The sequence below is a fragment of the Camelus bactrianus genome, chromosome X, assembly GCF_048773025.1.
Source record: "Camelus bactrianus isolate YW-2024 breed Bactrian camel chromosome X, ASM4877302v1, whole genome shotgun sequence".
NCBI lineage: Eukaryota > Metazoa > Chordata > Mammalia > Artiodactyla > Camelidae > Camelus > Camelus bactrianus.
The window spans coordinates 81,039,436-81,051,988 of record NC_133575.1 but is presented as its reverse complement, the minus strand read 5'-3'; the positions used below and the strand labels follow the sequence as shown (position 1 = coordinate 81,051,988).

Here is a 12,553-nt window from a genome sequence, read left to right as displayed (position 1 = left end):
TCACAAGTTCCAAGATCTCCTAAGCCTCCTGGCTCTAATTTGCCTTCTCTGCAAGCGTAGTTCATTTGGAAAGAGTTCTGTGAGTGTTAGGCTGATAGCAAACTCAGGGGGCACTAATTACAGGAAGGTAAGTCTCCCCTGGTCCCCAGGGGCTCTCTTTTCTATTCCCTTGGGAAAGGGAATTCTTCTAAGGACTGTATCTTGCTTGTGTGGTTCTGACAAGGTGGTTAGGGGCCTGCTCTCACCATCCTCGGAAGCCCTCCTTGATATTCTTGAAACCTCCAGTTCCAGACCCCAAGGATTCTCTTCACAAGCAGCCTGTGAGGACAGTGGTGACAGGTCACTGCCTTCAGGCCACACCATGGGTGAGTTGGTCAGCATGATGTCTTGTCCTGATCCCCACAGGGCACGAGGGGTTCTGGGTTCCCTCCCCGACCCAAACCCTCAAGACACCCACTTACCCACCTCCCTTTAGAGAAGGGGTGGAGAGGGCCCAGGCTGACTACTTTTCACTCCCTTGAAGAAATGGGTCAGGTGGGCTCTGACACATTTATGCTGGTTCCACAAACCCACCCCCCAACCCCGCCCATCCCCACCATGGAAGTGGTCATGGGTGAGGTGAATTTTTGTCCTTGGTTAAGAACAGGCCTGAGTTATGTGATCTTCTCTGGCCTAGTGTGTGGAGAGTGGGGAGGGTTACCTAGGTGAGGGGTGGAGTTGGTGTAAACTAACAGTTTTTGGATTTGTACTAGAGGTGGGGGAGGGGCAGGAAACCCACTGTTACCATTGACTCTTACAGTAACTAGTCAGGATAAATTGTATTAGTCCACAGAGGCTTCCTAAGGCTTGGTTTATTGCCCGGCATACAATCTATTCTCGAATGTTTGATGAATAGTTGTTATTGTGCATTGTTCTATGTCAAATACACTTGTTAATTTATTTAACTCACATTTAAAAATGTCCCTCTGAGTTTCTGTCTGCCATTTTATGTGTCACTCAGTGAGCTGTCTTAAAATTTCCCACTGTGACTGTGGATTTGTCCATTCTCAATTTATTTCTGTCAGTTTTTCTTTGCCTATTTTGGCTCTGTTTTAAGATATGCATACAAATTTACAATTTTGTATTAATATCTTCCTATTGCATTGATCTTTTATCATAAGGAAACCTCTCTCTCTCATAATTTTTTTTCTTTAAAGTGTACCTTTCTTTCACTAATATGGTTATACCAGCTTTCTGTAGGTTAGTGTGGAAAAGATAGACATTTTGTGATTTTTTTAATTTTCAAATTTTCTAGATGATTTAATTTTGTCTGTCTCTTATTTTAAGCAGCATTTGACGGAAGGTTTCTTGTCCATCTGATAATATCTTTCTATTTGGAATATTTAGTCTGAAACTTTTAAAGTAAAAATAGGTGTAATTAGATTTACATATACTATATTACTGTATGTTAATTTTTACCTCTCCTAATTCCTTTTCCTTTCCTTTCTTTTGAAATGATTAGTATTTTGTAACTATTAAATTCTTACTTCATGTGGATAGATATTTAAACATTCTTTGCCATTCTGGTAGTGTTTACCCTTCAGATTTCAATGTACCTTTGTTTTTTCTCCATCTACTGTAAATTAGTTATTTAAAACTACTCAAACCTTTTAAGGGACCTTGAAACACTTTGATTCCATATACTCTCTCCAAATTTATTGTCTTGCATTTTAATTCTATACATATATATTTAAACTCCCAGAAGAAATTGCTTTCACTGTGTTATATAGTCAATACACATTTAAATTTGCCTACATATTCATAAATATCATTAGTCTTTCTTTCCTGTATCTGTGTGCCTACACCTGGGATCCTGTTTCTTCCGCTCAAAGAAGAACCTGTAATAATTTTTCAGTTTGAGTCCTCTGGTCACAAATATTCCTCGTGTTTGTTACATGATGATGAAATGAATGTCTTTTCTTTAGGAATATTTTTCCTTCAAGTATATTTTTTCTCCTACTAATATTGTTATACCGACTTGATTTCTTTTACTTTTGGAAACTTCTCCACCACAATTTCTTCTAATACCTCTTCTCCACTGTTCCCTCTTCTTTCCTGGACTCACATTAACCACGTGTTAAGTATGTTCACTACATCTCCTTTAATTCTCTTCCCCTCACCTTTGGTATTCTCCATTTATGTCTCTCCAGGCTTCATTCTGCATCTTTTTGTCAGACTTCTCTTTCATTTCTGTAATTCTTTCATTAGGCAGGGAAATCACCTTTGACCCTTGAACTATCACACCAGGGTAGATTTCAGGGTAGATTTTATTGTCCTAGAACAAAGCAGAGAAGTGAAAGTTAAAGATGAAAAACGACTTGTCCCAGATCACCTAGCCTAAACAGGGCAGAGCAGGGATGAACATCACAGATTACACCCTAGATCTAAACCCTTTCCTCTATGCTTGTTTTCTTCTTGGCTGTGAATGCTCCCTTCCTCTCTTCTCCTGAGAAATGGAATCACAGTGGAGTCTCTCAGCCTTTTTAGCACTGTGATACATTTCTATTTATAGATTATAAAAATCAGTGACATTTCTTCATTAGCCATGTTATTATTTCCCCAGGGTTTCTTCTGGTTCTGAGACCACTGATGTGTTGTTCTCAATTTCAGGGCACAGTAACCAAATTACCTCCTTACAAAGAAAAGCAAGATGCTGGGGTACATACCGAAGGAGACATAACAATTTGTCTGAACAAGTTGGTTCCGGTATTCATCCTTCATCGCAGCAGCAGCAAGATGGAGCTCCAGCACCAAATGATGCTCACGTGAGCACTCAAGGAAGATAGTAAGTGACCAGTCAGCATGGCTGATGTGGACCAACCAAGGAAAAATAAAACCCTGTAGTTAAATATGTCATTCTTCTCTCCAATCTGGAAGAGTGAGGAATGACAGGATCAGGTTCATGATTAAGTAAACTTTATTGTAGCTCTGGTATCATTGGGGAAAATGTTTACAAGACTTTCTGAGCATATATGGACCACTTTCTTGTCTCCACTTCCCCACAGTGCTCCCTATGCCATTCCACCCTCTCATTGGAGAGGCAATTTTCAGGAAGGAGACCAAACTCATGTTAACATGGAGACAGAGGAGAAGCCTCCAGAGAGAAGAGTGGAGAGAAGCAGGCGGGCTGAGACCATGGGAAGCTGGTTCAAGATCACAGTGAGTGTCCTGACTAAATGGACCTAATACGTAGAAGAAGGTGAACAGAGGGAGTTGTGTTGGAATCGGGTAGAGATGGTATGAACTTTTCTGGGGCAGAGGAGTTGGTTATGTGTCTTGTTATTATTAGAAGTTAACATCCTAGGCCATGTAAGAGAAGATTCAGAGAAGCAATATGAATGAAGGGAACAGACTGACTGCAGGGAGCATGGGAGAGGTTGTCTAAAAGCAAAGGAGGAAACTACTGTCAAGATGGAGCAACTTCATACCACAAAGCTCAGTTTGGCTCAGGCTGAGTGTGGGAGGAGGCTGTGTCTCTGGGGTCCTTGTCAGAGGGGCAGGCCAGGTCTGCCTTAGGTAGGGTCTCTTGGAACTTTACAAAAAGAAGTACGTGTTAAGCATATTAAGTTGATTATTTCAAGAAAAGTGTTTGAGGGGAGAAACGTTATTTAGGAAATCCACATCTGGTACAAAATTTAGCAATAACAAATACCGACCTAGCGTAAAAAAATTATTTAAAGCTTGAAAAAAAAGTCTGAAAGGAAGACCTGGTTGGGTCTTATCTTAAACTTATATTCTATTGTATCAATTTCCTCTCCCATTTTTTTCTTTGCCCCCCAGATTCCATTTGGCATAAAATATGAGGAGAAGTGGCTGCTGAATTTGATTCAGAAGCACTGCAGTGTCCCCTTCACCCCAGTTGAAGTAAGAGAGGACGTCGAGGCCAATGAGAGGAAACGGGGTAGATGGATGGTCCAGATGAGAAATGACTCTGGTCTCATTTTCTCTTTCTCTTGTCACTCCCTGTAGTTTCATTATAAGAAAATGCAGGCCCAGTTCTTTGTTGAGAATGCCAACATTGCCTTTGCTCTGAAGAATGTCAGTGGCAAGATTTGCACTGACAACAATGAAAGGGTGTGTGTCAAGGGCACCTGGGAGCAAGAGGGCAGGGCAGGGGCATGGTCTTGCTTGATCCCAAGGCTCAGATTTCTGGTGCTTACCCAGACCCTCTTATGCTCTCTACAGATATCTGTCTTTGTTGACCCCTGTGATGCACCCTATTCTATGCGGAAGGAGCTGCAGTCAGAAAAGGTGGAGCAGATAAAGGTAATGCAGACTGAACGCAAGTTCTGCCCCACAGCCAGATCCACCTATTGCCCCCCAATCAACACCTCAGACTCAGAGCCACTGAACCCCGTCTTTAACTCTGCAGCTGACCATGAACAAACTGTTTGATGCCTCCCAGGCATTTCTTAACAGCCAGAGACTCTGCTTTGGATCTGGTATGGCTATAGCAGTAATTCTAGGGCAGGTGAGGGCAGAGGGGTCTGCCTGGGAAAGGCCTTCGGGATTGTAACTCTGGGAGGGGTTGGTGCAGGCAGGACCCTCTCAGCTTTCTGTTTCCCTCCTGTTGGCTTCCTGGAGGCTTGATGACCTGTAATGTTGAAATGCCACGGAATCCGAGATATCGCATGCCTGCCCCTCTGCAGATCCGTGGAGAGAACATGCCCAAGGTGAGGACTTAGGCCCAATGTTGGGACTGATGGTGAGGGTGGGACAGATTAGGCAGAAGAGGCAGATTGGCCTCGAACATCCCCTGTTGGGGTCCTCACTCTCTTCCTCCATCATAGATTTTGTCCTTGGATTTGAGCAACAAGAGACTCTGCCAGCTGGGTGGCCAGTCTGACGCTATACAGAATGCTTCTGACATCAAGAATTTGAACGTCTCCAGCAGTGAGGTGAGGTGTGGTACCCAGATCCCTCTTTGAAGAGGAGATGGGAGGGCTCATGGGAAGGTGACAGAAGAAGGGAAGTGGATTTGTTGGAAAAGGAAGGAACGACTGGGGGTGTAGTACCATCCTGGCTCTCTTTCTCTGGTTCATGTGGTTCCTCCACATAATTACAGGCAAAGCCTTCAGGGGAGTTGGACAAGGGCCAGAGGCTGGAACAGGATGGAACGTGTGCAGATAAAAACCCTCTGTGCACCACCTACCCTGATAAGTCAACCAACATAAGGTCAGATGTACCCTCTGTCACCTGAACTATTCCTGACAGTGTCTGTTTGCTAAAAACAGCAGTCTTGGTACTCTCGGAGGGCCACAGGCCCTATGCTCTCCTCTCTGTGTCACAAAGGTGACAAAGGTTCATATGGCATCCAGGAGGCCCCCAGCCCAACATATGCATAGTTTCCATTCCCACCACAGGTCCCTGGGACGAGCCGGTTCCCCTTCTCTCTTCTTCCCTGATCCACCTCCAAACCATGGGAGAGGTTCTTTCCCTTCCCTTCACTTTGCTTTCTCTCTCTCCCTTGTCGCTATGCCCCTATGTCTCTGTCTTCTCTTCTTCATCCTTCACTCCTTTTTTGTCTTAATCCCCCTCCATTTCCCTCCCTGCCTCACTAACCTCCTTGGCCCAGCATCCTGGGCCATCCCTGGTGGGTGTCCTTGTGTTGGCAGGATGCAGGACCCCCAGGAAGGATGAAGAGCCCCTGGCTCCAACCTCATTCCCTCTTCCCTCCAAAGCCTACAGTGGGGACCTGCAGGAAGGGAGGGAGGGGAAGGAAGCCTGCTTCCTTGTTGCTTCTTGTGGCACCTGGAGAACAGAGTCAGGGCAGTCTAGGTGGGAGGTACCCAGGAGGGAAAGAGTGGAAGGAGAGGGATGGAGGGAGGCAGGCAGGTAGGGAACACTCTTCTGGTGCATCAGTCCTTGGGGGCGGTGCCCAGGGCCGGGAAGTGTAGGTGGACACACTGGACTGTGTCTGCTGTAAGTGTACTTGCTCCCGTGAGAAGAGACCGCTTTCCAGTTTCACTGACTTTTCATCTTGGCAGCTCCATCCTGGAATTGTTCCCCAAGTTATTACGCTTGGTAAGTGTATTCCTCAATCACTGACTCCTCTAGCTGACACTGACACCGCCCACAAACTACTCTGAACCCTTTAGGTCTTGCCTGAGTTCCATTTTTGAACCTGACCCTTAAACGTTCTGGGGGCAGGGGGAGGGTACAGCTTCTGTGGGAAGCTCACAACAGCTCTGGGTCTTCTTCGACCACGTCTGCCACAGCCTTCAGGGATCTCGTGGTGATGACCCGAAGTGTACTCCAGCCCTCAGATTTTCCAGGGCCCTTCCGCACTTGACCTCTGACCCTCACCCTCCTGGGCCCGTCCTTTTCCTTGATCGTCCAGAAGTGCCTCTTGGTCTGCACCACTGACTTCCTCTTCCTTCTCACAGGATGACCAGGAGACACCCCCACCGGCTAAGTTAGGTGTGGACAAACATAAGAGCTTACCAGCCTGCAAGGTGAGCACGGAGAATCAAGCAGGGCTTTGGGTGGTGCGTGAGGAGAGGGTATCAGCCCTGGTGTTGAGGACTGTTTTGATTCCAGGAAAACAGTGAAGGATCTGATGAGCTGAAGAGTCTGATCCTGCAATTCCTGCAGCAGTGAGTACTGCTGGCAACCTGAGGAAGGGGAGGGCTGGGACAGCTGAGGCCACCCAAGCTCAGCTCTGCTCACGGGAGTTTCCAAGCCTCATTTGAGGTCCGGACCACAGAGACAGACTGTGCTCATGGCTCCCCGACAGGTATTACTTGATCCACGACTCTGGAGACCGACAGGATCTCCTGGGTGCTTATCACGACGAGGCCTGCTTCTCCCTGACCATTCCCTTCAACCCCGAGGACCCAGCCCCGTGAGTATCACAGCTCACACTCTGCTCCTGGGCCGTGTGGCTCCCCAGCAGACGCAGGGCAGCTCCTGCAAACCCCCACACTGGGGCCGGCCCACCTCCTCCTGCTTCTCTTTTTCTCCCAGGAACAGCTTGCAGGAGTACGTCAAGGACAGCAGGAATATGAAGAAGCTCAAGGACCCCTGTGAGTGTGTGATGAGGAGGCGGGGCGGGAAAGGGGGCGGGAAGGGGTCAGTCCTAGGGCCCAGGGCATGGCAGCCCCTGACCTTCCCTCGCTTCTCCTCCCCCCACAGACCTGCGGGTCCAGCTGCTGAAACACACAAAACGTGACATTGTGCGCTCCCTCTGCCTGTTGCCCAAAACTCAGCATGACCTCAGCTCCTTCGTGGTGGACATGTGGCTCCACACGGTGAGCGCCTGCTTCCATCTTGGGCAGGACCGGGAGCCGCAGGTGGGTAGGAGGTTTAGGTGGTGACTGAGCGCCTGGGCTCTTCCCTTTCAGAACACGATGCTCTGCTTCTCTGTCAACGGGGTGTTCAAGGAAGGTGAGTGTGTGTAGACCCCCGTCCCCAGATGCCCCACTGCTCCAACCCCCTGGCCGGGCTCCCTCTCAGCACCCTCCCAGCCACCCCGAACCCTCTTCTTCCCTTCCCGGCCCCTCTGTGTTCTCCAGCCCTCGCTCTTCCCACAAAGGACCCAGGTCTGACCTGCGTTCATGCCTGTCTGCCCCGCACACCCTGGGCGTTAGGGACACAGGCTGTGGAGTTTGATGGCTCTCATCCCAGAGCCTTCCTCTGAGATCCTGGGACCATTACTTAACCTCTCAGTTTCCTCATTTGCAAAATGAGGTATTAGCATCCATGTCTTGGGCAGCAGTGACAAATGCATCAATGAACTGGTGAAGTGGTTGTCACGGGCCCGCGCACAGTAGAGGTCCTGCCACCGGCAGCAGGTTGCTCCTATAGCTGCCCTCCGCATTCCCGACACCCTGGCCCCCAGTGAGCACCTGTCCCCTCAGCATGAGTATCCATCAGACTCTGTCTGCAGACCGCTGTGTGAGCGTGTAAAGCAGGTGGGGCTCTCGGGGTACTGAAGTTTGTTGTTTGTCATTGAAGTGGAAGGAAGGTCTCAGGGTTCTGTTCGTGCCTTCACCCGGACCTTCATCGCTATCCCTGCCAGCCCTTCCAGGTGAGTGCCGTGTGGTGGGTGGGAACCCCCGTCCCAGCCTGGGCTCAGGGGTGTGGGAATGTGGTGGTGCCCACCTTAGGTTTTCTCAATACTGTGGAAAGCCAGCAGGTAGATCCAAGGAGCAGTCTAGCCTAGTGGTTAAGAAGGGCATGGGCTCTGGAACTGGAATGTGGCTTCTCTCCTTGGTCCCAGCACTCATTGGCTATGTGACCTTGGTCAAGTCACGTGGCCTCTGTGCGACTCAGTGTCTTCCTATGACAGTGGATTTCAGATTGTCCACTCCTTGGGCTGTTGTAAAGGGTAAACGTGAAACTGTCCCTGAGTTGCAGGGAAACGTCCAAATGTCATGAAGATGGTGGATAATCTCCCCAAAGGTGGGCTTGTGGGAGGGGCATAGGTACCAGCCAAGGAACCTGGGGGACAGACACAGGAGGAAGGTGGAAGGAATCTGGTTGCTGAGTGGCAGTGGGAGCAGGATTGTTGTTGGGGGTGTGGGGTGGTCCATCTGTCCAGCTGTTGAGGGCCCATTTTTCCTCCAGTCTGTGCATCGTGAATGACGAGCTGTTTGTGAGGGATGCCTCCCCCAGTGAGCCTCAGAGTGCGTTCTCCATCCCAGTGCCTACACTCACCTCCAGCTCCGTGCACACCGGCTCCCGGGAGCAGCAGGAAATGGTGCAGGCTTTCTCCACCCAGTCTGGGATGAAACTTGAGTGGGCTCAGAAGTGAGTGCTGGGTGTGTGTGGGAATGAAGATGGGTTGGAACAGCGGGGGAGTGAATCATGGAAACTCGCAGGCAATTTGGAAAAGTGACTTTTTGGATATTTTGCTGCCAAAAAAGGGTGATCCCATGAAAAAGGTATCATACTATTAAATATGTAAAGTATTTTTAAGATAGGATAATGCTCAGTGACATCACCTTGTATATGGAAAATCCAAAAGAATCCACGAAAAATAAATAAATAAAACATAGAACTAATAACTAAGTTTAATGCAAGAACTATATACAAAACTCACTTGTATTTCTATGTAGTTGCAAAATGAACACTCCAAAAACGGAATGAAGAAAACAAGCCCAGTTAAAATAGCATCAAAATAGTAAAATATTTTGAAACCAATGTAACAGAAGAGGTGAAAATCTTAAACTCTGGAATCTGTAAAACATTGTTGAAGGAAATAACAAAGACCTAAATAAGTGGAAAGACACTCCATTTTCATGGGTTGGAAGATTTACTATTATTAAGATGGCAGTACTACCCAGAGCAATCTAGATTCAGTGCAGTCCCTATCAAAATCCTTCTTCGCAAAAAAAAAAAGAAGTTTAGGATAACCTAAACTTCACATGGAGATGCTCAAAAACAATCTTGAAAGAGAAAAACAAAGTTAGAGAACACACACTTCCCAATTTCAAATCCTGCTGCAGAGCTACAATACTCAAGACTATGTGGTGACTGGCATGTGGACAGTGTTAGGAATCAGTGGAGTAGAAACGAGAGTCCGTAAATAAACCCTCACATTTACGGTCAGTTGGTTGTCAACCAGAGTGCTGAAACAATATGGTGGGGGAAATAATAACCTTTTCAACAAATGGTCCTGGGACAACTTGATATCCACATGCAAGCCAATGAATTTTGACCCCTGGCTCACACACCATGTACAAGCATAGATTGAAAATGGAGCAAAGATCTAAAAGTAAGAGCTATCACTTTAAAATCTTGGGAAAAAATGTAGGTATAAGTCTTCATGAGTTAGGCAATCATTTCTTACATATGACACCAAAAGCACAGGCAACCAAAGGATAAAATGGATAAATCGGTCTTCATCAAAATTAAAAGCTTTTGAGCACCAATGCACACTATCAAAAAGGTGAAAAGCCCACCAGCAGCATGGGAGAAAATATTTGCAAATCACATATGTGGCAAGAATATATGAAGAACCCTTGCAGCTCAACAATAAAAAGGCAAACAACCCCATTTCTTTTTCACATGGGGAAAGGATCTGAATAGACATTTCTCCAAAGCAGATACATAAATGGCCAACAGGCAAATGAAAAACTTCTCAACATCGTTAGTCATTAAGGAAATGAAAATTGAAACCACAGTGAGTTACCACTTCACACCCACTAGGATGGCTTTAATCAATGAAGCGAAGGATAACAAGTGTCGGTGAGGATGTGGAAACATTGGAACTCTCACGTGTTACTGGTGGGAATATAAAATGGAGTGGTGGTTTGGGAAAACATTTTGGCAGTTCCTCAAAATGTTTAACATGCAGTTACCGTAAGACCCGGTAATCCCACGCCTAAGTATCTATCGGGAGAAGTGAAAACATATGTTGACTCTAAAACTTGCACAGGAACGTTCATAGCAGCATTATTCACGAGAACCAAAAAGTGGAAACAACCCAAATGTCCTTTAGCTGGTGAATGGATGTATAAATCTGGTACATCCATATAGTAGAATATTATTCAGTCATAAAAAGGAATACACTTCTGATATGTGTCATGACATGGATGAACTTTGAAAGCATTATGCTAAGTGAAAGAAGCCAGCCACAAACGCTGGCATATTGCATGATTCCATTTATATGAAATGTCCAGAGTCGGCAAATCCACAGGGACCAAAAATAGATTAGTGGTTGCCAGGGTCTGGGGGAAGGGGAGGAATAGGGAGTGATCGCTAATGGTTCAGGGGTTTCTTTTTGAGGTGATAAAATTTTTTTGAAATTAGATGGTTGTGATGATTGCACAATCTTGTGAATATACTAGAAGGCACTGAATTATATACTGTAAAATGCTGTGTGCATTATATCTCAATAAGAATGATAGGAATCCTGTACTTTAAAATTTTTCACTTGTCATTTTCTTGAACATCTTTCTTGATCAGTATATATTCAGTTTCCTTGTTCTTTGGCACAGCTCTACTTTTCTGTTTTGAATTCTAGTGGGCATGAATGCTAGTGGTAGATATTTTGGTTTTCACTGGGTCTTTCTTCGTCATTACACATAGTGCTCATACTGGTACATGTGTCCCAGCAAGACAGTGGCATAGATTTAGCGGTGGCGTTGCACGGTCAGCATGTCCGTACTGTGGCACCAATGGAGATCACCTGTTCTTCTCCCACTGCAGGTGCCTTCAGGACAATGACTGGAACTACACCAGAGCTGGTCAGGTCTTCACTACGCTCAAGGTGAGGTCTGGGAATCAGATGGGTTAAAGATGAACATTTCTGAGCCTTCAGGAAAGCCAAGAAGGTGGAGGCCAGTGGCCTGGGGATGAAACTCTGGGAGCTGGCTTTTCTAACATCCCGACTCCTTCTCTCCAGGCCGAGGGCAAGATCCCAGAGGAGGCCTTCAAACAAATCCCCTAAAAGGAGCCCTTGGATGACGTCTTTGTCTACATCCACATCATCTTTGTTTCTCTCTTCTCCAGCCTCAGGCCACGCCCATGGCTGGGGTTGGAGGCCTGGCTGCCCAAGAAGCCAACGTTACCTTGTAGACCAGGTGACATAACCACCTGAAGGGTCAGTTGTTCTGTGTATTTTCCCACCCACAATTGCTGTTTAATTTCATAATAAAGAGTGATGTTGCATGTTGTATGCTGTGTGTCCTGCATCTCTCTTCCCTGTCCCAACCATGAGCCAGTGGATCCAGGACTGAAAGACCCTGCCTTCCTCCCCTATGAGGAGGCACCTGCTAACCCAACAAGTCGAAGCACCTTCTAACCCAACAAGTGGGGTTTATATACACTTTTTTTCCATTTAAAAACATGAAGATTCTGTACAAAAATAGGATAATGGGATTTAAAGTGCACGCATCAAAACTCCATTATGTCCCACCACATTACTAGGTGGTTTACATATGTATATCATGGCTCAAGTTGTCTCCTCCAAGCCACTTCAGCTACATCCAGTAAAACACCTAAAGCCATTTCCCACCAAGTCAGGTTTATGCAAGAGTAAAATCCACTGTCTTCATTTACCACCACTGTTTTAACCAAACGTAATAAATGTAGTTTAACTAAATGTAGTATAATACACGTAACTAAATTCATTCTAACAAGAATCACTTCTTGTCTGTTACAGATAAAAATGCTGCTTTTGTTGATATCAGCTATATAGTGGTAATACAAATTGGTTTTTCCATGATGTGTAAGCATAAATTTAGAGCAAAATTTTCCTTTTATCACATGGTGCTTAGAAACCACTAGCACTTCCAACTCTGACTCACTTGCCTGGTTTCTCACACCAGGGCATTAGTGAATTTAATGCCATGTTGCCCGTGTGCCCTTAGATTTTGCCCATTCTTTTTGTGGTCACCCCTTCTGGAGCCACAAACCCCATCAAAGATCAATTCCTCGCTTCAAGTATAATCCTCACTATTGTAAACTCCTAGGCATTTTATTCTGGATATTTGGCAAAGCTTTTCTTTTTCTTTCTTTCCTTCTTTTTATATTAACCATAATACATTTCTGCATTAGTTTTGTACTG

The 12,553-nt window shown here is 45.9% G+C and overlaps 1 protein-coding gene across 1 annotated transcript; it reads left to right on the top strand.

The window, feature by feature from the left end:
• The first annotated feature begins 208 nt into the window (after positions 1-208).
• Positions 209-11,651, top strand: LOC123613073 (nuclear RNA export factor 3-like). Its single transcript, XM_074358697.1, has 21 exons — positions 209-365; positions 2,650-2,824; positions 3,045-3,198; positions 3,820-3,903; positions 4,009-4,113; positions 4,225-4,305; positions 4,412-4,481; positions 4,624-4,712; positions 4,830-4,937; positions 5,105-5,214; positions 6,027-6,063; positions 6,426-6,494; positions 6,580-6,635; positions 6,776-6,883; positions 7,006-7,064; positions 7,174-7,289; positions 7,383-7,425; positions 7,996-8,068; positions 8,608-8,790; positions 11,194-11,254; positions 11,390-11,651. Exons 1-21 carry the CDS (start codon positions 362-364, stop codon positions 11,432-11,434), a joined length of 1,830 nt encoding a protein of 609 aa, XP_074214798.1. The 5' UTR covers positions 209-361; the 3' UTR covers positions 11,435-11,651.
• Positions 11,652-12,553: the final 902 nt, after the last annotated feature.

Coding starts and splice junctions, on each gene's coding strand:
- LOC123613073 (XM_074358697.1), top strand. Junction 3,199..3,819: donor GAAGCTGGTTCAAGATCACA/GTGAGTGTCCTG, acceptor TTTGCCCCCCAG/ATTCCATTTGGCATAAAATA. Junction 6,064..6,425: donor TCCCCAAGTTATTACGCTTG/GTAAGTGTATTC, acceptor TCCTTCTCACAG/GATGACCAGGAGACACCCCC.